General features: G+C 45.5%; 2 protein-coding genes and 1 non-coding gene across 6 annotated transcripts in view; all 3 read left to right on the top strand.

Annotated features, from left to right (window-relative positions):
- The window catches only part of tmem108 (transmembrane protein 108), a 35,277-nt gene extending 16,544 nt beyond the window's left edge, over positions 1–18,733 (top strand). The window contains exons 2-6 of one of the 3 annotated variants that reach the window (XR_012964339.1): positions 4,881–4,964; positions 13,633–14,907; positions 15,467–15,618; positions 17,058–18,025; positions 18,058–18,733. Coding sequence is in view for 2 of the 3 variants with exons in the window: in XM_076158262.1 (XP_076014377.1) it covers positions 4,925–4,964; positions 13,633–14,907; positions 15,467–15,618; positions 17,058–17,174 (1,584 nt within the window). In the remaining variant the exon portion in view is untranslated. Of the gene's footprint in view, positions 1–4,880; positions 4,965–13,632; positions 14,908–15,466; positions 15,619–16,279; positions 16,341–17,057 lie in introns of all 3 variants that reach the window. The other 2 variants (XM_076158263.1, XM_076158262.1) reach the window with 2 other exon arrangements.
- On the top strand, positions 6,347–6,418 carry trnag-ucc (transfer RNA glycine (anticodon UCC)). The gene has a single exon. It is a non-coding gene; the product is annotated as a tRNA-Gly (tRNA).
- An 861-nt stretch (positions 18,734–19,594) lies between the features above and the next one.
- On the top strand, positions 19,595–24,410 carry cdv3 (carnitine deficiency-associated gene expressed in ventricle 3). Of its 2 annotated transcripts, none has more exons than XM_076158108.1 (5): positions 19,595–20,007; positions 21,374–21,447; positions 21,550–21,689; positions 21,850–22,012; positions 22,636–24,410. In XM_076158108.1, the coding sequence occupies exons 1-5, from the start codon at positions 19,819–19,821 to the stop codon at positions 22,760–22,762; spliced, it is 693 nt and encodes a 230-aa protein (XP_076014223.1). In that variant the 5' UTR covers positions 19,595–19,818; the 3' UTR covers positions 22,763–24,410. The 2 variants fall into 2 exon arrangements, with proteins under 2 accessions (XP_076014223.1, XP_076014222.1); XM_076158107.1 differs by having other exon boundaries at positions 21,371–21,447.
- Positions 24,411–24,457: the final 47 nt, after the last annotated feature.

Raw genomic sequence — 24,457 nt, 5'->3', positions numbered from 1 at the left:
ACACACACACACACTGATTCATACCCCTGCTGAATCTGTGAAACTGTTTGTCCTCCTGTTGCCTTTTCTGGCTCCCCGCCGTGATACAATTGAGTCGAATCTGACTTTTGCTATAAGTGAGAGAAAAAAGTGCGGTGGTAGCTCATACGGCGGAAATCGATTCTCTGGCAGATGTACAGTCGGCAGGCAATTCTATCAAACTCCCATCTATCTCTAGATGTCGCTTACATGCATTCACACACACACACACGACTGTAAGCATAGATAGAGCGTTGGCCACTCTTCCTGTGATGAATTGCTTTAGTCATTGGGCAAGGCTCTTTGTGCGTGTGTGTGTGTATATGTGTGTGTATTGAGTAATGAAGAGGCCGTGATGCTGTTCCATTCCCTACCCAGTTGCCCCTGAACACACAGGCGCTGCGCTATTACTGAGTGGGAGTTCTCCACTGAATGAGTAAGAGATTCATTCATCCTGCGAGGGCTGCAGTACAGCCTCCATCTCCGCAGATGTGAATGTGAGTGTGAGCGCCCGTGAGTCTGCGTGTTTACATGTGTGATGATGAGCGTGGAAGGTGTCACAGTCGGCTAAAAACGACAACAACCCACATTTACACCATTAGCCACAATCCTGGTGACTCACACACATAATAGGCTCCCACGCTGTGTGATTCTCCTACATAAGGATTATTGACAACAATCATCTTTAATGTTACACTGCACCGCTCTCTGCATTATGCTAACAAAGGAGCTGCGGCCAGAATAAGTGGAAACATAGATGTGAGTCGACAGCCCTTGAGCAGCATGACGTGATGAACCACACAAGGGATGTGAGCCTAAAGCAGGTGAAATAAGTTCAGCTCCAATAAGTCCTCAGGTGTTCTCTCCCCGATCAGATTTAGCATAATAAAAGGATTAGCCCTTAAATAAACACCTGCCCTGTTTACACGTCGCTGTTTAAGAGGATCTTGTTGTTTGGCTGGCAGGGAAAAGAATGAAATCACTGATTGCTTTCAAGTTGAAACTTTAATGTATCCTTGAAACAGTGCTCTGTTGTGTAGTCGTTATCTGCTAGCATAGTTGTGGTGCCGCGCACGAGGATGACGGCCATAGCGACGAGCACAGAGGCGATATGATGCATATTTTCTGCAAAGGCGAAGAGCGCTGCTACATATGCCTTCTGTGTGAAGAGAAAAGTTAAATGTAAAGAAACAGCAAAGGTCCTTTAAGGACCCTTAGGGGGCTCTGGGTGCAATCCCATCATCAGTTATGTAATTTAAGTAAACCAATGACTGCCTGCAGCAGCGCTCCCTCCCTCTGCTACGGTCAGATCGGATGCGTGCTAGAGACCTAATGTTCTTTTAATGGCTGGTGTGTTGCTGTGCCACAGGAGGGCTTTGAGGGGAGAGATGGTGCTGATTGATAACCCACACAGCCCGCGCCAGCCTTCATGACGCAGCACCACTAACTCATCCTGCCCAGTTTGCCATCCGGGGCCACGGCAGAGAGCGCTCACGCTTACAGCTCGGCACTGTGACTCAGCAACATGGCCGCTGTCGGGGATGGAAGGATGAGAAGGCCACCTGGAAACACCTCCTTGATACCGAGCTCAAGCTGCTGGGGTTTTATCTAGAGCTGTTGTTGCACAGAATCAATTCTTGTAATCATTCAATTCTTTTGTATAGCCAGGCTGTGCAATGAAGTTATCAAAGCCCCCACAGGTCAGCAGCAGTCGCCCCATGCTTGAGTCACCGAGTTTTGTAATGGAATTATACCTCGTCATCAGTAATCTGATTGCCTGTAGCGCAATAAGCCTGCGTCTTGTTATTTGGGCCAAGCAGTTGGTCTTTTGCAAGGTCACCCGTAGTCACAAGCACGATCCAGCTGAGCCGTGGCCTCGCAAACACGCAGCGCCGGAAACACATGGACTCAGCAGGACCAGATCTTAAGCCACCACTCTATCTGCCGATTCCCATCAAAGGGCCAAAACAGCATCAAAGATAAAATGGAGGCTGTCAGTGTCAGCATGTCTCCTGGGTCGATGTGAGAGGGCGGAGATGGGGGGGAAGTTTAGCATAAGATGAAACATTTAGCAGAATGTGTTGCAGCTTTTCTCACTGAGTTTTACAACAGAGCCAAAGCTTTATGTACGTTCGTCTTCAAGTTGGCTGAAACTTTGCATCGGTGTGGGACAGACAGATAAGACCAAGGCGTGAGAGCGCGATGTCAAAATTGGATGAAGGAAAGCAACAGCATAGCGATTGGACGTCGAGTTTATCAGTCGAATGTGAAAGCACAACACTACTGTTCACACCATCACCGTCCACTCCCACACCTCCCTCCTCTCCCCCCTCCCCCTCCTCCTCCTCTTTCTCCTTCTCCTTCTCTCTCATTATGGAAAACCTCTCAGTATGCAGTCGCTGTGGGCGAGCAGCCAACCTGCTGCCACAGCCCCACATACATAACAGCAGAATAGAGGGAAGTCCAAAATTAAAAGTATTGTTATCCCTGCGGCTGATGGCTGCAGTGAGATGGAGTGACAGGCTTATTTCATTGTGCCGTCTCGGGTGACCTTGGCTTTGGCCTCCAGTCCGTGCCTCCTCCAGACACGCTATTCAGAGCTGCAGTCTGGGACCTTCAGGGACCGCGGGCCTGTCAGCAGGAGGGCAAATTCAAAGCCTGGTACCGAGCCTCAGAGACCAGCAGAGCAGATTGTTATTGGGTTTCTCTCTCTCTCTGTGTGGTGAGGGAGCATTTTGGTTATTCCAGCTCTGCTTTTTTTTTGTGCGTCTTTTCTCTTTTTTCCATCCCAGTCAGAGCCCAAAAATGTCCTTGTTAATGAATTTGAATACAATGCACTATTAGGGTTGCCATAGCGATTGCAGCCTTCCGCGTGTAGGTCAGTTGCCATGGAAGTTTCTTTGCTCTCTAGTAAAAACCTGGGATGCTGAGCTGACGCTGTAAAAACGAGCAGAGAAACAGTTTTTCATCGGTATTTTCTTCTATTTTCTTCCTTTCATTTTGTCGGTCAGATGCTCTCCCTGCGCTCCAATCCTGTCACTCAGGCTGCGATCTTGCATTATCTTTTACATGCACAGCTGAGCTATGATTCGGTTCACCAGCAAGCCGTCCTTTGTCGGTGCAGCAACTCCACCTTTCTCTACAAACCTTGCACTCCTCTGCGATAACACAATGAATTAAATACTGTCTGTCACTATCTCCCCCCCTCCCACACACACACCCTCCACCTCCCCCAGCTTGCACCCCTAATGCCCTGTGAATTAGAGAGCCTGTCTAGTGAGTCTGCATGGGTGCTGTGGCAGTGTTGATGGGGTGTAATCGCCATGGAGAGGCTCAGGCGCTCCCTTTGCCCCCCCACCCCCCCTTGCCACAGAGCTTATTAGGCCTGGAACATGGCGGTGAGGGAAATTAAAGAGTGGGGAGGGAGCAGAGCTGTAATCGTGCAGAGTTGCTGTCACTGCAGCATTCTGGGGGTTGCTACCAGCCGGTAAAGAGGAGGAGTTTGGGACAGCAGTAGATGATTTTGTGTTGTTCTGAACCTGGCAAAGTCTCACTTTACCTCTGTACGCCTGCTTCCTGCTTTGGCATCATAAGGGTCAATACCTTTGGGCCAAGAAAACAGACATAAATATTTGGATTTTCAAAACAGAAGGACCCAAGGAACTGTGATAATCCTTCCAAATATACATTGCATCTCCTTCCATCTGTTCATGCGCTTGTCCTTACTTATTGAAATCGGGTATAATGCTGCTTAGCTTCCCTGTCTCTTCTGCGGTCACGTCTTATAAACACATTTTTATTATGCAGCTCCTCGCCATCCTTTAATGGCGTCGCTGTGTCTTTCGATTTCAGTCGCCCCGGTTTGTTTGCGGGGTTGCCATATTTGACAGGAACCAGCCAGATGTACGCAAGAAGAGCCTAAGAGTGCCGAGAGGTTAACGCAGTAATGGCAACACAAACAGGGTGACTCCTCTCCCACATTTATGAGGAATGGCACCCTGTAAAAAGATCAGTGCCCTGTGCTTTTGTTGCCTCTCCCTCTCATCTCACTCTTTCTCCGGCAGAAACGAAGGTCCCCCCCCCCCACACACACACACACACACACACACACACACACACATCTTGAGGGGGGCGGCAAATACAATTTCACGTGTCACTCTCACAACAGATTATTCAGACAGGTAGAGTGAGGGGTGCTTAGGAGTGTGTGTGTGTGTGTTGTGTAAGTGTGTGAGTACCTGAATTGTGTTGTGTGTGTGAGTTTGTGGTGTGTGTGTTACTCGAGGGCACGACAACAAAGGCAGGTACACAAGTAGACACACACTACACTTTCTCCTCTCCTGTGGGTGAAAGGAGATGCATGTGTGTGTGTGTGTGTGTGTGTGTGTGTGTGTGTGTCCTTTCATTCAGCATCAGTGAGTCATACTCCTAAAAAGCACCCTTGGGACACAGGAGCGGCGGCTATTTCAGAAGCAAGGGTTTACTGGTCAATGTTTAATGCTTCATAATTGGTTTTACTGGCCGGCTCAGCCAGCAGGATGCTGACGCTGATTTAAGGCCGATAGCAGCTGAGGCCATGAGCACGGCGGGCAGTTCTGGGTCTTTTTTATTAGAAAATTGTATTGAGGCCCAATTGGTATTATGCACAGTAAAGTGTAACTGTTGTATCAAAGTCATAATATGGATTAAATTTTCACATAATCTTGACAGCAACTATAACAGCAACCCCCTGCTCCCTTTAAGCGTTGCCCCAGACGTAATCACGGTGTATCACCGTGACTCCAATGTGATTTTGATACCTGAGCAGGCTTGAGGGGTGTCGTCTTACCTGTCGCTCTGGTTTGCTCTCTCTCTCCCACCAGAGAACCATGAGCACTGTGGAGGAGGAGCCGGATTACATGATACCATGAAGACACGCCTGCAGGTCCTGCGCTGCCAGCTGCTGAGTGAGTGAACCCGTGGGGTGGAAGGTCGAGGGGGAGGGGAGGGGAGGGCATGCTGGGTATTCAGACCAGAGAGAAGGCATCATCATCATCATCATTATTATTATTATCATTGTAGTGAGGTTTTCAATCAAGTTTTGGCAGAACTCTATGTGCTAATCCCTCTTTTTAGAAGCCCCAAAATGTGGTACTTTCACATTTTAGGGTCAGTTGTCATCATTTATAGTCAGAGTGTATTGACCTGAACACAGAGAAGCGTTGGGTAATGTGTGGATGGAAGTTAGTCACATTGCCTTGATCTGTTTGTTAGTGAAAAACTATTCAGTGTTTTGCTGTTGACCCTGTGCGATGCCTTCAAGAAACCCCCCGAATAAGGAATCTCAGTTTATAGACATCAGGTGTGCTAAATTCTTGTTTTCTCTCCTCAAATCTGTACAACAGAGTGCGGCCTTCTTTATATTCAGTAGATAGCGTGAAGGCTTCGGGGGGAGTGGAGGTACAAAGCTCTGACAGGCTACCAGAGCGGAATGTCACATGAATATGGAACATGGGAGGTCAGACGGGGACCCTCCGGGCTTCCAGGCAGTTAGGGAAACAGGCAGTATGCATCCCAGGGTCTGGCAGCAGAGCTAAAGGCCGTCCCTGACAAATCCACCTCAGACCCTCAGGAGTGATTAAATCTGCCTTGATTGCTTATGAGTGAAGTGTGATAATCAGGGTTAGTCATCGTGTTAACTCGCACGACTCCATACCAACACACTTAACCTAACAATCAAGCTGTGATGTGGGCTGCTCACACTGATTGTTGACGCCATACATACAAACAGTTTGGTCCATTGTTGTCCTCGAAACAGTCAATCGGCCCTGAGGTGGGCTGAGTTGAAGCTGTAGAGTAGCCTCGTAGAATGGTTCATACGAGGACAAAGACCATATTTCATGTGCTGATAAATCCGCGTCCACTTAGTCAGAGATCCAGCTGAGGCCGGCTGAAGTTTCCTCAGGCACATTAACGTTCCTTCAAGGTTGCATTGCTGCAGTCTTGCAGAGCCCAGACGCCCACCTGAGATCTCTGTCTCTACCAAGCACAGAGACATTTCTCATTTCTCTCTCTCTATGGACCAGAACAACTGCAGCAGACAGATGTGCTTTAACATACTTAGGCTGCAGGCGAGAGAGGCGATGCTGCAGATAGAGGAGAACTAAGATGGATGCTTCTGCGCCGCGACAGGGCAGGAAGTTGCTCCTGATTCCTTTGGCCACTGTCAGTATTGTATTTTCAGCCACTGTCCAGTCCTCCAAGTCCTTGTATGTGTGTGTGGAGATGACATTACACACATGAAACCATAGATCTGTGATATATCTCCAATGAATCAACAATAAGCCTGGCATTGGTGGTATAGTGGTAAGCATAGCTGCCTTCCAAGCAGTTGACCCGGGTTTGATTCCTGGCCAATGCATAGCTTTTCCGACACAACAAAAATTATCGGGGCGGCAGTAGCTTGGGAACCAGAGTGTCACCGGTCCAAGTCCCTGTATGGACCAAGCGTAGACTGGCAGGTAATAGATTTAAGTGTGATTACATGTACACGTCGTTTAATAAAGCAATTCTAATTCTTATAACTGTGACATCATATTCTGAAGTATAATTTCAGCATGTACACACAACAGAGTGTGGTCTAATGCCACCAACGCTGGTAAAAACGTTGAAATTCTGTGCGGTAGGATAATGTTTGCGGTGGCTATCACTTAATTGCAGTTGTGTAACTGTTGCTCTGCAATTCGCACCCCCCTCTCTAGATTCCACACAACTTCCTGTTTAACATTTCCCCTTCCTGTCCGATTTGGCCCCCGTTGCGTCTCGCAGGCAGTGGAACTCGGTTAGGCTGTGACTAAATCATTATCTCTGTAAACAACACAAAGCCTTTCTTGTTCTTGTTTTTGCTTTCGCTCCAGCTCCGTCCCCGCCTGATTTCCCAGATAAACACGTCTGCGTTCAAAGCCTCTGTAACCTGACAAACACTTTACGCAGCATTCAAACAGGAAGCCATTATCCCATTGCGATAGCCTCGGCTCTTATCTCCCGGCTCACATCTGTGGCAACCTCCTCCCTCCGCCACTACGCCCATCCAGTGCTTCTTCAAGCAGCTCCCAGTGGTTCACAGGATGTACCCTATCTGTCTGTCACCCTCTCATGGGACACACACTTTACCCAGAGTGGCTGAAGAACACGCCTAGTAGCAAACCAGCGGAATCTGTGTGTTTACGTCGCTGAGATGAGGCAACGCTATTTATACGCCTATGGGACGCACATTTGTCTTTCCTTGAGTCTGAATGTCTGCATGCTTTGTCTCGGGCTTTGTGAAATGAGTCATGTAAGCACTTTGAATGAAGAATGTTGGGATGTTCGTCTAAGCGTGGCTGCATTGGTGACAGATGAGTGCTCTCTGTGGAAGGAAGGAAGGAAGAGCGATTGCTTTCAGTTAGATGAACGCCTGACTCATCCAGATTTATTGCTGAATGCTGAACTTATTTCGTATCAGCATGTTTTTTTTCTAATCTCATGTTGTCCAAAGCAAAACAAATTAGAGGGCACTCCAGGCTAAATAGGCGTCCGTAACCTAATGATACAGAATGATGTAATGAATAATTGCCTTAACCTTGATTGGACCGGAGGTGAGGCCGGGTTAGAGTCATGCCTGAACTGACAACTATATGGTGATATTCCTCAAACAAATCCCTCACTTCACAAATAACAACACTACGACCAGAGCAACCAAGTGCTCTAAATTCCAATTTTCACCTTAATTCCGTTGAATTTCTAGGGCCTGTGTGTTTATGTGCCTGTGTGTTTGTATGTGTGTATGAAGCAGGCCAAGGAACAGCATAGTAGATCTTTCAGGCAGATCTGGATCAATACTATTTCTTGGCCCAATACAACCATTCAGACTGCCCGACCGAGTACCACTAGATGGCAGTAGAGGGCGGCACAGTTTATAAACTTATATACTTCACGAATGCATGTTTTGGGTGTTATGGTTGTGCTCCCTTGTTGTAGTATTGGTGTTTGCAGACATACAGATAAGAATAGGGGGAACATTGATGTAGGTGTAGTTGTAGTATTCGTGTTTGCCTAGTAGTAGTAATTGCTGTAGAAGTAGCCGTCATAGAAACAGGGGATCGCTCACTGTGGGCAGCTTGCACTCTGTCCAGGCGTGATAATCCAATCTCGGCCGCAGTTATTCAGACAGGCTCTCCATTCGGCCCGCTGATAACGGCTTTTGTCCGCCTGAAGCTGATGGATCTCATCTGTTGCTGTCGCCGCTCCGACGGGGCTTCAAAGCTTGAAATTAAAGGGTAGGACCACCTTCAACCAAACTCCATTCAAGCCTTTTGATTGCTTCAATTTTTAGGTCCGTCTGACTTTATCCTCAAATGTGAGGTTCATTTAGCATCGTGGGGCCGAGCTGCGGTGAGTCTGCTGGTATATTGTGTTATCCTCATTGATATTCTGATGTAGTCCGCTGATAAATCGTCTCCATTTACCCTGGTGGATCTGTGGGGAATCCCATGGCGTTGTGTCCGCTTCCCAGCATACCCTGGAGGGGTTTGTGATTAACATAAGCAAGCCTGCATGCATCTGTGGGGAACAGGGGCGGTGAGGAGGACGTCTTTAATTATGGGCTGGTTCAATGCCCCCGAGGGTTCCAAAATGGAGTCACGCATGCTTATCCTAACAGCTAATGAGGTGAACATAATTCCCTTTACTTCTTTTACGTTTACATTGGAGCATGTACTTAACATCTTTATCCGGGGGAGCTGACACTGAGAGAACACGCAGCAGGGATTCACTGTCTTGCTCAAGGGCACTCTGACGCGGTTGTTGACATTGATATATGATGTTTATTCAAAAGAGAAAATCAGTGGAAAATGAGGAAAAAAAAAGATATACTAAAGATATAATGGCCTCATCATCGCTGTATGATGATGATGTCATGGTGGGGGTCTATCTGTGAATGAGCGCAGGATGATGGAGCTCCATTCCCTGCCGGTGGTGTAGCCATGTTTTGGCCCTCTTCCCTGACGGATGATTCTGAAGCTCCTATTTCTGGCTTCTTCAGAGCCTCCGGTTTGTAGTCTAACTTGCCAACTGCTCGCTGATGACGCAGCACAACCGGCGAGCATCACCCTGTGCTGACTGACTTTACGGGCAGATTGTTGCAGTGTATCCACGGCGTCCTTCCCTATTCTACATAGCATGAAGTGACCTCTGAAGAAAAGATGAATCTCCCACTCCTCCACACACAGCGAGGACCCACTCCCCAAGGATTGATCATGCAGTCAGACAAGTGCATAACCACCGATAGCCCTGCATAACGCTCCCCTAAGTGGATTCCCCCGCGTGATTGATTCTGCTGGTGGATTCATGATGCGGTGCTGCTGAACACTGTTATTTCTCTGGGATTGGGTCTGTAGCTTATGAGTGGCTCCCTGGCAATAACGGTGTTCGAAGCAGAATTTCATCAGCGGGAGTAAATGTTATGTTACATCTCGGGCCGGCGTAACTTTAGATTGAGTGGCGGGTGGCTCTGGCCCTTGTCCCCTGACATTGAGAGTAATGGTGAATGATTGGCGGGACAAAGCCGTCATTGGATCAGTGCGGCTGGATGCTGCTTTGCAACATGATTTATTGATGTCCCCCGATGGCATCAATGGAGGAGTTGCCCGAATGTCACCGGCTGCTTATGCATTTGGAAGAAGCCCTAATTCCGCAGGTTTGCAAGCATAAATTGCCCGTCCTTCAATAAATCCTGCAGTAAGTTTAATGGAAAATAGGTAAGCTTGCATTCGTCACTTACATCAAGGTGTAATCATGTAGTCATTCCACCTGGACCTCATTTGTCTCCCAGATATTTGCATATTATTAGCATGTGCTATTCTGAGATGATGGGCTGGGCGAGAGAGATAGTGAGGGACGGCAACAGGTTGGACAGAGAGATAACCCCCCCCCACACACACACACACACACACACACACACACACACACACACACACACACATTCCTTTATTATAAACTAGATAATAGAAAGATAAGGATAAATGCTTTCCATTCAATGTCACCGTTTTCTCTCTTGAATGTAAAGGTTGATCGACAGCCAATATATTTACATGCGTGTTAAAACTTGGATTATACTGCAATACTATATACTTTTAACTATTCTGACAACGTGTGTTACCTAGTTGGGACCAAGTTTTCATGAAAATTGTTACACTTTGCAAAATTGCAGTCGCGTAAAAATCTTTCATCGAGCGATATTCGTTGGACTCCTTTCCTTTTGCCCGTGTCTCATCATTGTCTGTGTCTGGTTGCTGATGATGACACACTCTCACCTCCCCGTCCTCCTTTTTGCACACACTTTACTCGCCCTTTTCCCCCCCCTCTTCTATTATGTTTTCCCTCGTTCTCTCGGTCCTTCAACTCACTTAATAATAGATGTTCATAAAGCTCAGTTCACCTCTCAGGTCTTTTCAATCGTTTCTCCTGTTAATTCTGTCCCCGCTCGCTCGCCCGCCTCAATCAGCCAAGGCGTACAAACCGCGGTGACAAATTACACCCCTCTGCCTCACTGTGCAGTACAATGCATATATAAATACACACTGGCATACAGAACAGTACATGGACTCCCTGCACCCACACAAAATACATAATTATGGCTTTGACATTATAACCCCTTCATAATGAAATACTTTCACTCTGACGATTCAGATGAACATGTTCCTGTTTGTGTGTGTGTCTGCGTGTTCAGTCTACCCGTATCTGGCTGTACAGGGACTTGGGAGTGTTGATTTATTCTTCGGTAGCAGAACGCCGCGTTGCCAGGTTGCGACAATGGAGTTTGGATACTGACTGAAGCTGCGAATGATGTCAGATCACAGCAGAGTAAACATATTCGCACCTTTTAAGCCTTGCGCTGAGTTGAAAGTGACGGTAAGCCTTGATAGACAGGTGAGCAGAGGGAATTCTTCTCTTTATACAAAGTTACACTGCCCTGCTCACAAGTTTCAACTAAGACGTGGAACAGTTTTCCTACATTCAAAGCAACAATACCAGGACGAACAGTTGCCAGTATAGGTTAGCCGGTGAGGTCCATCGCCCATCATCTAAGGAAAGAGGAGCAGTTATAAATCATTGTAAGCCATGTTTGTTATCTCCTTAGCTCTGGGTCCAGAGTTGCCTCCATGGATTAGCCGACAGACTTGGATAATGGAAGGCAGGACCCAGACTCTCCTGCTATCCTGGTAGTTCCTGTGATTGAGTATAGGCCATATGATTAACGACGCTGTGGCCCATCCTAAAGAGCTGCTGCTTTGGGATTCTGCTGTGCTGTGTTTTCTACATTCCACCAACAAAAAGGAAAAAGTAACGTCATAGGCAGAAGAGAGTTTTTTTAATAAGAAATGTGAGATATTGGATGTTGACTGGGGTCGTGTCCCATCTTGTCGTTGCTCTCTTACCTTCTCCTCTTCAATTCTCAGTTTTATTTTCAGGTTTTTGTTCTGTTTCACTCTTTTTCCATTCCATATAAACAACAGATTTCTTTTTCTCACCTCATCTCAAATCTCCTCTCCTGCCCCTCCTGGTAATGGAAACTCGGTTTCCATAGTTACAGAGGGAATATTACGGTTAAACGTTGGCCACATCATTTACATCACATGTGCTGATTTAGAATCGATGCTTCGCCTTCACCGATACTGGGATTTTCCTGAATATTGAAATACAAAATGATCTCCCTCCACTTTCATATATTTATCATTTTCCATCAGCTACTTTTAATATTAGTGTCCTTTTTTATTCTGCCAGCATCCAGCAGGCATGTATCCAAAATAAACACTGCAGCATAAGAACAGACTGGAGCCTGGGTTGATGTTGGCTTTGGGTAAATTCTTACGCTATTTGCCTGTGGTGCCCTGAACTGCGTGGTGGGAGCTCCATTAATGTGTCACACTATCCGTGTTTAACAGTGTCAATAAGTGAAGGGGAGGAGGGAGCCAAAGAGAAATGAATAAGCTCCTGTACATTAGTCCCTCTTTGGATTTCTTTCTGTCTGTGATCACATAATAGGACCAATATTCTCCACAGGCAGCTGCTAATAGCTTGTCACTACATAACCGCCTGATGGGACTAAGTTAGACAAAGTGAACATGTCAGGCTGTCTGAGATAGTTTTAGTGTGTGTGTGTGTGTGTGTGTGTGTGTGTGTGTGTGTGTGTGTGTGTGTGTGTGTGTGTGTGTGTGTGTGTGTGAAGTATTTGATTCTGCGAGTGCAAGAATCTGTCCACAGGGTCGATCGCAAACAATTGGAAATAAAATCCTCACTGCACCCTCCGACTGATGAAACCCCATTTGGGAAAAACGTTTGAGCCCAAACCATTCAACCATTTTACCACAAGGGGAGTCGCTCCTTCTATTGTCAGTCCTGGCACATGTTCTCAGGTTGGAGGCCGAGCACTCTGAGTACTTGTCCTTACTGCGATCAGGGCACAAATGCAATTAAGCCGCAATAGGATTCCATTTTCTCTATACATGAGGTGGTTGTTAAGGTGTGTACATGACATAAAGTGCATGTAAACGTATACCTGTGTGTTTCCAGAGTTCCCCCTGGCCTTTCTCCTCTCTCTGACTTCATGTTTTCTTATCGGCTACATCGTTCTCGCTGTATGTTAAGGTTTTGTCAGGGAGTTTGTTGCTGGATTTCTTGGAGTGCTTTGGTCTGGAGCCCTTGTTGTCTCTTTAAAACCCTTTGAGACATTGGACTGGACTTGATATTGGGCTATACAAATAAACTTGACTTGACTATTGTAAAGCAGGTGGAAGGAGAAAAGTCAATCAAATGTTCTCAGTGATATCATCCATTTGACAAAATGCCGACTAACGACTGATTTACTTGTTTCACAATTTTACAGTATGCCGATATGATCTTTAAACTAATTGATCTCGATATCAAAACATTCCACGCACGAGGTAATCTCTGGGCTCGTTTAAAGGGAGACAAGATTTTTAGGTCTAAATATTGCCCTAAATGACTTGCGAGCATATTTTGTGTTGTTATCAGGAGATTCTAATCAAATAATTGCTTGTTATTCTATGTCCTCGGTGCAGAGTGAGCAGCCTTCCTGCGTCGTAATACCAGCGTCGCAGTCTATTTTCAACTCTAAAGGCGTCCTCGCAATCCCATCTGCCACCTTACATGCACGGGTAAACACAGTGGAGCTCCAGTCCTGCATAATGTGTTTAATAAAGCACTCTAGTTAAAGTATGTGAGTGACAAACACTGAGGTGCAGTAGATTAAAGGCTGATAAAGATAAAGAATGCAAGACAAAGCTACGAGTCTGCTGTGCACCTGAGCAGAGCACTGCTAAGGAAGGAAGAGGTTTAGGACAATTGATTAACACACACACACTATACATATTTGCACAGGCTTAGTAGGAACTGCTCTAACAATCACCTCAGCCAGGGAGGTTATGTATGTGGTTGTGTTATGCACTGTAAACAGGATCTCAAAGAGTTATCGCCTGATTTCAATGAAACTTGGTTGCCAGGTTGGACATGAACCAAAGGAAGAAACCATTTTTTTAAACTTTTCTGATCAGCCTCCTTTCTTGTTGTCTTTAGGTGTTCTAGTATTCCTAGCACTACCAGTAGGACTGGTGTCATCAGCACAGGAGCTGTACCCTACCCAGACATCCCAGGTCTCCATGGAAACCACCCACAGCAGCCCACTTTCTGCTCCCAATCCTCTCCACTTGGACTGGCCTCAGCAGGATGGATCCAGTAGTGGGGAATGGCCACCCAAAGGAGGCACTCAACCCACAGGCATCATCCTCCCGACTGTGACACTTCACCCCTTGGCCTTGGCTCGTGACACCAACACTGTGAGCACCGCGAGCACCAAGTCTGGACATCCAAGCTCTGATGCTGTGAACCAGCGCCACGTGCACAAATTGCTTAGGCTAACTCACACTCATAACCCAGTTGCTGTCAACACTAACCAGGCCAGCAGAAGTCCTAAATCTCCTAGCACAGATGTCCCAGATATAGAGTTGGGATCTGCTGACAGGAGGGCTCCAAACCCCTTTTCCAGCTCTGGATCAGGCAGAGGAGGAGTAACTCTACGGCCTGAACTTGGGGCCCCTCTGGCCCATGCCCACCACATAGAGCCTCAGAGGTCAAGCATGGAGGAAGGCACCAACCCCAGCCAGCATTACGTTGCACAAAGGCCACCTTCCTCCCTGACCTCTCCCTCTGTGGTTGTTGACCTGAAACTCAGGGAGCATGCTCAGGGCAGCCCAGAGTTGGCTGCACCCCACACAATCACCCTAAGGGAGGTGCACCAAAACATCAACGAGCCTCCGACAACAGAGCTGGTAGTAGTGCCAGAGGGAGGGGTGGTCAGTCCCGTTGAGAGCCCGGCGGAAAGTCTTACCGTGCCCACCTCTCCTTCCACCCCACCTCTGGTCCCAGAGCCCAGCCACAATCCCACCATCATACCCAACAACCACATGGCAACAAGCAACACCACTGCCGAGGGAGGACGTGGCCTGGATGCCTCTCCCCCGCCACTTTCGCCTCAAGGTAACGCCACAGACAATGTCCCTATGGGACACGAGTCGGGGAATGTTACGGCGTCTGGAGGGCTGCGTTATAACGGCAACTCAGGTGAGGAAATGCCTTCTCAGGGGAATAGCTCATCCCCCTCGTATCCTCCTTCTACGGATAGCGGGAACTTCCTGAACAGGCTGGTGCCCGCGACCACCCAGGACCCCTGGATACCTGCCAACTCCTCGGACCCCACTGTCGACTCCCCGCTGTCCCGAACGACCATCTGCTTGAAAAGGATGGACATTGTGTGGATCGTGCTGGCGATCAGCGTCCCCGTGTCCACATGTTGTAAGTAATTAGTCAGAGCTGCATGCAAAATATCAAACTAATGAGTCAAAAAAACACGATTTAGCATCAATTAATGTTCCTGTCATGTGGTTGTCCCTCCGTCATACATCATCAGCATATACATCATTGTCTTCCAGACGTTTTGTGATGAAATTGCAACCAGAATGCAAAATTGTATGTTTCGTAATGGCTTAATTAATGTTTACGTTTGGACAGAATATTAGGGATCACATAGTGACAGCTAGAGAGCAGTCTATATTTCAGGGAATCTGGAAGTCCACTTTTTTTCCTATTTAAATGAATCACTTGTATTTTGAATTATAGACAAAATGATAGACAAAATGGTACCACTACTGCTGGGACTTAAGTGTTTAGGGGTTTTAAGCGTTGGCTCTCACCCTCTCCTGCCTCTCACCGTCTCCTGCCTCTCACTGTCTCCTGCCTCTCACTGTCTCCTGCCTCTCACTGTCTCCTGCCTCTAACTGTCTCCTGCCTCTCACCGTCTCCTGCCTCTAACTGTCTCCTGCCTCTCACCGTCTCCTGCCTCTGTCGGTTCTAGCTGTGCTGTTGACCGTGTGCTGTTTGAGGAGGAAGAAGAAGTCGGCGAGTCAGGAGAACAACCTCAGCTACTGGAACAACGCCATCACCATGGACTACTTCAGCAGGCACGCCGTGGAGCTGCCCAGAGAGATACACACTCTGGAGAGCGAGGTACAAATAATGACACATTGATTCTGTTAAGTGTACAGCCAGGAGCATTTAAGGGGCTCTATGCGGACTATGAATGTGCCTCCTCCATCCTACTCATGATAAAATTGCTGCAGGCTTGATGTCGATGTATTTCATTGCAAATGTACCTGTTATTTCTCCATATTTTGGAAAGTCTACACAATCAACGAGAGGATTTGCGTCGAGGTTCCCCTGTCAGCAAAGCCCCAAACCTGCTGAGATGTATTGAATCCCGACGAACAGAACCGCTTTTTGTCTTTCAGTTTTTTATCTTGGATTAGAATTCAGGAGATGTGGATGTGGGTATGAATAAAACGCAACAATTGGCGTGAAATCCTTTAATCCAATGTAATTTACCACCGTTTTATGAATAAAACAAATTGAGGCAAGTTCAGTGTACAGTACAATATTATCTGCTCAGTGTGATGAAGTATTTTTTGAAGACCTACAGCGCCACCTGCTGCAAATACTAGAGCATAACAACGGCATGTAGTCAAATAAAAGCTGCATTGTCAGTCCTCTTCTCTCTCATCATGTTGTTTTGTTCTTTTCCTCTTTTACTTGTTGGTTTCCACGTCGACCATTTCACTGATCATGGCGCCATGTCTCCATTGCTCAAATCCCATTCCTACATCGCCTGTAGGGGCAACGGGAGGGCGAAGCTGAGGTTGGATGGTGTTTAGGATGCTCCTGGTGACGCCCAGGTGTTGTTTTCCCTGCTTTGCCTCTCTCTCTGTAGCAGCAGCACCCTCCTAGCCCCGTAGCCTCCCTGGTGTAAATGACAGTGCTCTGGGAGAAACCTTAACAACGCTATGATCCTAAACCTCTGTAGAATAGATTCTGATTAGGCTGGGTACTGTTGAGAAAATGGTTTCTTTTTTTTCTCAGTCACACCTCCCTCCTCCAGCACTGTCTTACTGCTGAATCACCACCAACAACCGGTTTTACTTCATCCACACCCCTCTCTGTGCCCCTTCTTTCTTCTGAGCCATCCCTCCCTTTCTCCCTCTCGTGAGCGTCTCACGACTCCCCCCCCGCCTCCCTTTACCTCGTCGTTCTTCGTAAATGTCTTTGTTCAACGTGATGAACAAAGCCCCATCGTGACGCGAATGCATATTTTGTGCCTATTCTCCTTCAAATTTACTGTGCTTACTGCCTGTAGAGTTACATAGCTCTTACAGAAACTAGACTGCAGTGTGTGTGTGTGTGTGTGTGTGTGTGTGCGTGTGTGTGTGCGTGTGTGTGTGCGCGTGTGTGTGTGTGCACGTGTTTGTGCGTGCTTTTTTTGTGCGCCCTGGTGTGTGAATCATGAATCATGGTTGTTTGTTGTTTTGACAGTTATGCACCTGCATTAAATCTCTCCCTCATTCTCTCTCTCTCCTTGTGCGTGTGTGTGTGTGCGCGGTTGGGTGTGCTCGCAGGATCAGGATACCTGTCTACCCCCTAATGGCGACTACACTGGCAGCAGCGTGGTCCTGGTTAACCCTTTCTGCCAGGAGACCCTCTTCATCAACAGAGACAAATCTTCTGCCATCTAGAGACTGGGACTTTCAAAATAAAAGTCTCTCCCGTTTCGGTTTCCCCCCCACTTTGACTCGCCCTGCTGTTGTTGTCTATTTTATATATGTGGTAAATATTCAGAGACTTGACTTTATATACTGTATATTACAAACACAAAGAGCTGAATTAAAGAAGAGTGATGTAAACAGACACTATTTACTATGAGGATGCACCTGCGTATTTTTCTGATGTACATTTTCTACAAAGGCTTAATTGTGATAAAGGTTTTTATGTCTTTATAAAGTACAGAGTATATGTGGTTTTGTTTCATTCAGTGGCTTGATGGTGAGTGCACTGTGGGTGTTGCCACTTCAAATCCGCTTTAGAGGAAAAAACTATAAAAGCATTAAAGTCATCCTTTTTACGCATATGTTGTTTTTCTTTTAAGAATCAATCCCAAAATACTTAGCCTGTTGAACTTGAATTTAGCACCTATGTACTTGGGGGAAAAGGAGGTAACAGGTGAAATGAGAGAGACCTGAATTCAGTGGAAAGGAAAAGGTTAATGGTTTTGACGATAGGTCTATTGAACAGAATATTTGGACGATTTGGTCGTTAAAATTGAAATACTTCTAAATGACTTTCCCCTCTTGTGTCACCAGCTTCTCTTAAGAGGGACCACATAGATGTCTTAAATCCTTACGTTGAGCTGTTGTTGGCCCTTCATATATCGGAATGTGTGCGTAAGTGGCCTTTTCGTGCATGTAAGCATACAGTTTGCCTGTGTGTGTGTGTGTGTGTGTGTGTACGTACGTGTGCGTTCCAAAGGTGACTGCACAATGCGTGCAAGAGTGTGTGTGTGTGTGTGTGTGTGTGTGTGTGTGTGTGTGTGTGTGTGTGTGTGTGTGTGTGCAAGATGAGTTGAGATATGCTATATGTGCCCCCTTAAGCAAATATCACCTTATAGGTTATGTCAAACACAACGTTGTGTCCCCTTCAGCTCAGTTACACATGTTTCTTCTCGATGTGTGTGTGTGTGTCTGTCTGTATGGTGTACGTCTGTCTCTTTGTTGTCTGTAGGAAACTATTTGACGAACCCTGCTCAGTGTCTCCCTCCATAGGTGAAGTATTTGTCCATCAATGCAACTGTGCTCCCTGAGGTGTAAATGTTGAATGACCAATGAAAATACTGAGCTGTATGCTTAATATTTACTGTGAGCACATGCAGGGGCGGTTTAATAAAAATGTGTATTTTGTTGAAATATTCAACCTTCTATCATTGGTTTTACTTTGCATTGTTGCAGTTTTACTCGGAAATAAATAAATACCGCCTGCCTCTATCGTTGCTAAAATATTCTGCATTGTGAGATGTTCTTGATTACTGATGCAGGAGGTGATGCTGAAAAGTCAAATTCAAAACACTGGTATTTTCTGTGTTAGACGCTCACAGCTGAGCTTGTTGTTTTGCACGCTCAAAAGAGGATATTTCACTAAATGTTCAACGGCACGGTGGCCCAGTGTTCAACATTATGTATTTTTTGTACTATAGTATACACTGTACTTTTTACTGCTGAGCAATAAAACAAACAAAAACATTGACCTTTCTGTTTATTTCACTTGTGATTTCACAAACGGTCTATTGAAACATAAGCATTGATGCTCAATTTTCTTCATATTTTGCCATTACTGGTGTTGAACATGAACTCAACATACAAGGTGGTCATGTGCCAGATGAGTTCGGTATTCTATTGACAAAACCTAGTAACATATTGAAGCAGTATGTCCCTAAAATAACAAAGATATGTTTGCATTTCATACAGAGAAATGATCAGATTGAACTTTCATATATTCACAAAACATTTAAGGGAATAATTTATTTTGTATGCTTAATTACCAACATCTAATTCAGTTGATGAACAAATGACACGTTATCATTTTGTGGATGAGATACATCCACATATTACTTAATTTCCTCATGAAATTTTACATTTTGTGTACAAAATGCTCTGTGTTACACCTGTTAGCCTCCACAGTCTTGCTGAGCACAGCACATACATTTCAGTCTACTGGAACTTTCCTTTTGACACAAGTGACAAGTGGCTCTCTAAATCAGTTCACTGTTCTATTATACAAGACAATTTCTCTCTTCTCTGCTGAGCAGCGAATGAACTTAGTCTAAAAATATATCAGAGCATTTCACTATGTAAAGATGATGTACATGAAATCCGTGGCACTATAATAGACCACAAATATACATATACATAATGTTTTATTTGTAAATATGATTAAATATAAAAATTTAGTTATTATATAAAATCATCGTATTACATTTTCATTTCATTTTCATTTTAATCTTTTAGTCCATTTTCTGGGGGGGCGTTTTTTTGTTAACGTTTTTATGATTCAGTTCCTTTCATATCCGGGTGAAGCTGGAAGTGCATCCGGGCCCCGGCACATATTTGTCAGATAGCCCCTGCATGGCATGGTTGACAGGGCAGCGAGCGGCAGAAGCAGAAAATCCGACTGGACGCTTTTTATCCGTCTCTGGAGAAGTTAAAACGTCGGATTAAGGAGCGACTCTGTGTCCTCTGGCCGTTGTAACAGCTGTCCTCAATCGCCGAAATCAGATTTTCACATTTGTCATTGCTCCGTCAGCTAACTAGCGAACGCTACTCTTTGAAAATGGCGGATGTGACAGAGAAGAGCCTGGACGATTTCTTTGCCAAGCGGGATAAAAAGAAGAAGAAAGAAAAGGGAAAGGGCAAGGAGACCACCGCCGGGCCTACTCCTATGGTGTTGAAAAAGACCAAGAAGGAGAAGGAAAAGTCGGCAAAAAACGAGAATCAGGACGGTCAATCACAGATTGAGAAGGTAGCATTTGCTAAAGCTATACTATCCGGTAACTTTTTGCCTTAACCGGTGTGGTGTCAAATTCCGTATAACTGCGTAATCGGTTCATTTTAGCTAACAGCTTTCTACGCCGGGTGACGATTTACCACGCATTTGTGACGAATATCGCGGAGATTGGTAGCATATGGCTCCTTGTGACCGGTGTTCTGGATTAACGAGTGACCACGTTTACTGTTGACTTTAGCACGAGTCAGCGGTCGAAAAGAAAAATGTTTGCCTATTTTGCTACATTTTAGGTTCTCGGTGTTCTGCTTTTATCTGCCTTATCTGTTTTGATTAAAGCTTGTATGGTATTTTGAAATTATTTTATCTGGTATGTTAGAAGACGCGGCTCTAATTAACATTTTCTTTTAGCATGGGGGGCTGCTCCTTGAATAATGCAGTACAATACACACCGAACCGTTTTTTTTTTTTTTTTTTAAAGGGCCTTTTCGGACCTTTTATTGCACAATCCTTTCAGATTTGTGTATATTAATGTCTTGTTTGTAGAGACGCTAACGTTCCATTGAAAAATGATAAACTGGAAGATGAAATTTAGTTATTTTTCTTCGAGTTTGGATAGTCCAAGACGCAAAATGGTGACCCGGCGCTTCGTGATTTCCTTTAATTATTTGCATAAACGTAATAGTGAGGCGTTCATCCCTCAATATCTGCTGTTACCGAAGCAACAACTGACTCATTCCCGTTGAAGTCACCAGTGAACGCGGTCACTTGTTTCTCCGTTACACCGGAGAATTTCGGCACCGCTCGAGCGAATTTGTCGGTCACGTAGCTTTGACTGGACAAATAGTCGGAAGTGGTCAAATGTCTCCAAAATAAAATGGTTTTTTTTTTAAAGTCCACGCGCGCTCGTGCTATCGTGGAATTAACCGCCATTCTTCTCTTAATTCTAATAACCGCTGCTCTAATCCAGGCCCAGGCGCCATTTGGTATAAATTTCGCCTTCTAGCTTCGACTCATCGTTTGCATACAGTCAATGTAGCAAACGTACGACAAAAATCACTTCAGTTGCCATCCCTCGTGTATGAGGCTCTACGAGGAAATTTCAAAATAGTTTTCAGTCTTTAAGCACAATTAAAAAAAAATTAATAAATAAATAAATCACCCAGCAATGACTAATGGCAGTTTAAGAAAGAGTGCAGCCCTAAAGTCAAAGTAGAAAGTAATAGGATACTGTAAAACGGAAGACAACTGTTATGGTGAGGTTCAACATCATTTAAACATCTGATCCCATTTTGCTAAAGATGTGTTTCAATCTAGGTTTTTGTGACAGATTATTCCTATCATTTTACTGTAATTCAGTTGAGATTGTCATTCTCTCAAGGAGGATGAGGAGTGGAAAGAGTTTGAGCAGAAGGAAGTGGACTACAGTGGTCTCCGGCTCCAAGCTTTACAGATGAGGTGAGTTGGTTGCTCGCATCGCCTTTCCCATCCAAATGTCTCAGGGCTTAACATGTGTCTCATCTCTTTTGACCCTGGTTGTTCTCTCTGGGCCTTTAACAGCGACGAGAAAGAGGAGGAAGAGTATGAGAAAGAGGAAGTCGGCGAGGATGGAGAGATCATCCTGGTCAGTGGAGACAAATTTTCTGGCCCCTGGAACAAATCCGGCGCTCCTCCCCCTGCTCCGGCTGCTGCGCCTGTGGGTGAGTAAACCGGCTCCAGAGGCTTTACAGGCTTTTGTCAACAAAAGGTTCAGGAACTAGGGCTGAATGTGTTCTTTAAAGGCCAGCAAAGGTAGATTAAGTCACGTTCCCTCTGATGATGAAGACCTTCCCCTAACTGGTGGCTTCTATGTGACTACAGAGGAAGAGGAGGTGCCTGAAGCCAAGCCCGCTGGTGTTTACCGTCCTCCTGGGGCTCGACTGACTACGACCAAAAGAGCCCCCAACCAGGGACCTCCAGAGATCTACAGCGACACACAGTTCCCCACTTTACTGGCCACTGCCAAGCACGTTGAGACACGCAAGTAAGTGAAGTTACGGTTTTATAGCGTGTTTTTCCTTTACGCTTTACACATTGGGCCTCGTTTATCAACTCGGTACAAATTGGTTTGATCCTGTTAGTAAAAACAAATATCACAATATCGCTGGCATTCAGTTCGTCGATCTCTTCCCAACCACTTGTACAAGAAATACAAAGTAATCTGTGTCAGCCATTCTTCATGAATTAACATAATGTGAAACGAACAACTTTATGATGAGGCATAGTAGAGGACATCATAGTTAAATAGAAAATGGTTAATGTGATATTTATGTGAAGAGGGGCTGCATCTGATGCTAATCCTCTGGCCCTCTGGGTGTCCTAACCCCGCCCGCTAGTCGACCTTGGCGCCAAAGACATGTTCTTTAGTTCTACAACTACTGACTCAGCACATGTGTTTTTCTGGACCTAACGCGATGTCCTCCCGTGTCCTCTGTTTGTTCCTGGGAGAAAAAAAAATTCAAATCCACTTTTGGATTTTTCCTGCTGTCCCTGTCATCTTCTTAATTTCAGCTTTGGTATGTTTCTTTATACAAATCCCCCGTTGAGATGTCGACGTCATGGTGCAGTTGACTAAACTGGACTGTGTGTATGTTTTGTGTCCTGTAGGGACAGAGAAATGGAGAAGACCTTTGAGGTGGTGAAACACAGGAACCGTGGCAGAGAGGAGAACAGCGGCTCTTCTGTTCAGCATTTGCAGCTTGACAACCAGTACGCCATACTGGGGGATAAGTAGAGCCGCTCCCCTCCGTCCCCTGGCCCCTCCAGCAAGGTCCTGCCCAGGCCCCTGAAAGACGCTGGACTCCAGCTCTGCGGACTGCAGTCCCAACCAAGCTCGCGTTGCCACCATCACCACAGTGTTTATTGCCCACACAGACACGCACACACGCACACACACACACGTACACACACACACACATAGTGATACAACTACATGCACATACAGCTACACTCCCTCCACATACGTCATGGACATGCATTACACGCATTTGGTTGGCAAAACTGAGGAACTGCATCTGAAGGGGCTGATGAAACGGGGAATAAATTAAATGGAATTAGTGAAAAACACCCATACGTACGACACTGCGGCAGCAGCAAATGACAACATTGTTGTCCTTTGCGGATTTCATTCAAAGCAGCAGTTGCGTGTTGCAACTTCTCTCTGGACTTCAACTTGCTTCGATAAAAGCCACAGAGGATGGAAGATGACTTAAGGCAAGATGATTTTACAGACTTCAGTGAAAATATCTATTTTTTGCAAAATCGTTATAACCCAATCGCACGTGGTATTTGGGGGTGTGTGTTTTGCGGTTTGGGCTACAGGTGTGGGGAGACTACCTCAGCTGCATCGCTGTGGTGACCTTGTGAACTGAGCTTTTTCTTTCGCTGTGGTGGTGAACGGGGCAAACACCAACTCGCCCCGGCTCCCCACCCACCACCCCCCTCCTCCACACACACACACACACACTCACGTACAAGCTGGCATTATCGGCTCATAAACTTGAAGCTGTTTTCCCTTTGTGATGGTGACACTCTGACACTGCAGAGAGCTGTGGACAAGAGGTGATAGGTTTTGGTCCTCCTTTAGTTTTACTATTTAAAGTGGCCTTACTGTTAGAGAGAAACTGCTTTGTCATCTGAGGAGAACTTTGCTTGTCTCATGGGCTGTTGCCTGCCTCTGGATCTCACCACTGTGTGAAATAACGTGTTCAAAAAGAAACAAATTCCTCTGTTCAGGAATGTAGTGCTGTTGTTTTCCCGATGATTACAACTACTAACCATCTTTCATATGAACTGTTTGGTTTGCTGCCCAGTTTTCTTTTGGTCTCTGTAGAAATCAGCCAAAGCGTAATTAAAGCTCATATTCTAATCTGGAAACATTATTTTGGTAAGTGAAACAAATGCTTAACTGTGTTTCCACAAGTTACATTGTAGAGAATTGCACAGTCTGCAGCAAGGAAACCACTCTAAATGCATAAGAATATCTGATTTAATTACTCCATTCATTACTTTTATAATTAGCCGTAAAGTGTAACTTTCCATCCCCAGTTTTAATGATTCATTGTATCAAGGCTTCTCTATAGGTCAGCATGTTGTCTCATGTGCATAACTTCCCATTCCAAAGTTACAGCAACTATTTGACTAAATACAATGAGACCACTTTCCACTTAAACAGTGGCACACATGATGAGTCAATCAAATGGCTATTTATCATTCATAATTATGTGTAGACAGGTGGTGAAGAACTGGATTTATGTTCTATGTTTCTGTCTCTTCCAGAAAAGTTGTCAGGGGTGGGGAATGTTGATTCCTGCTGGATGGAAGTAGTGAATATTTCTAATGAAAAGAGCCTAACACAAAAATAAAGTGATCCTTGTGAATGATATCCTGTCTGTATTTTTATGGTTGGCTGTTTGAACTATGTCATTCC

This window comes from Genypterus blacodes, unplaced genomic scaffold, assembly GCF_046128005.1.
Source record: "Genypterus blacodes isolate CSIRO-AG114 ecotype Tasmania unplaced genomic scaffold, CSIRO-AGI_Gbla_v1 ptg000076l_1, whole genome shotgun sequence".
In the NCBI taxonomy this organism is placed as follows: Eukaryota; Metazoa; Chordata; class Actinopteri; order Ophidiiformes; family Ophidiidae; genus Genypterus; species Genypterus blacodes.
This window is presented reverse-complemented; position numbering and strand designations above follow the sequence as displayed.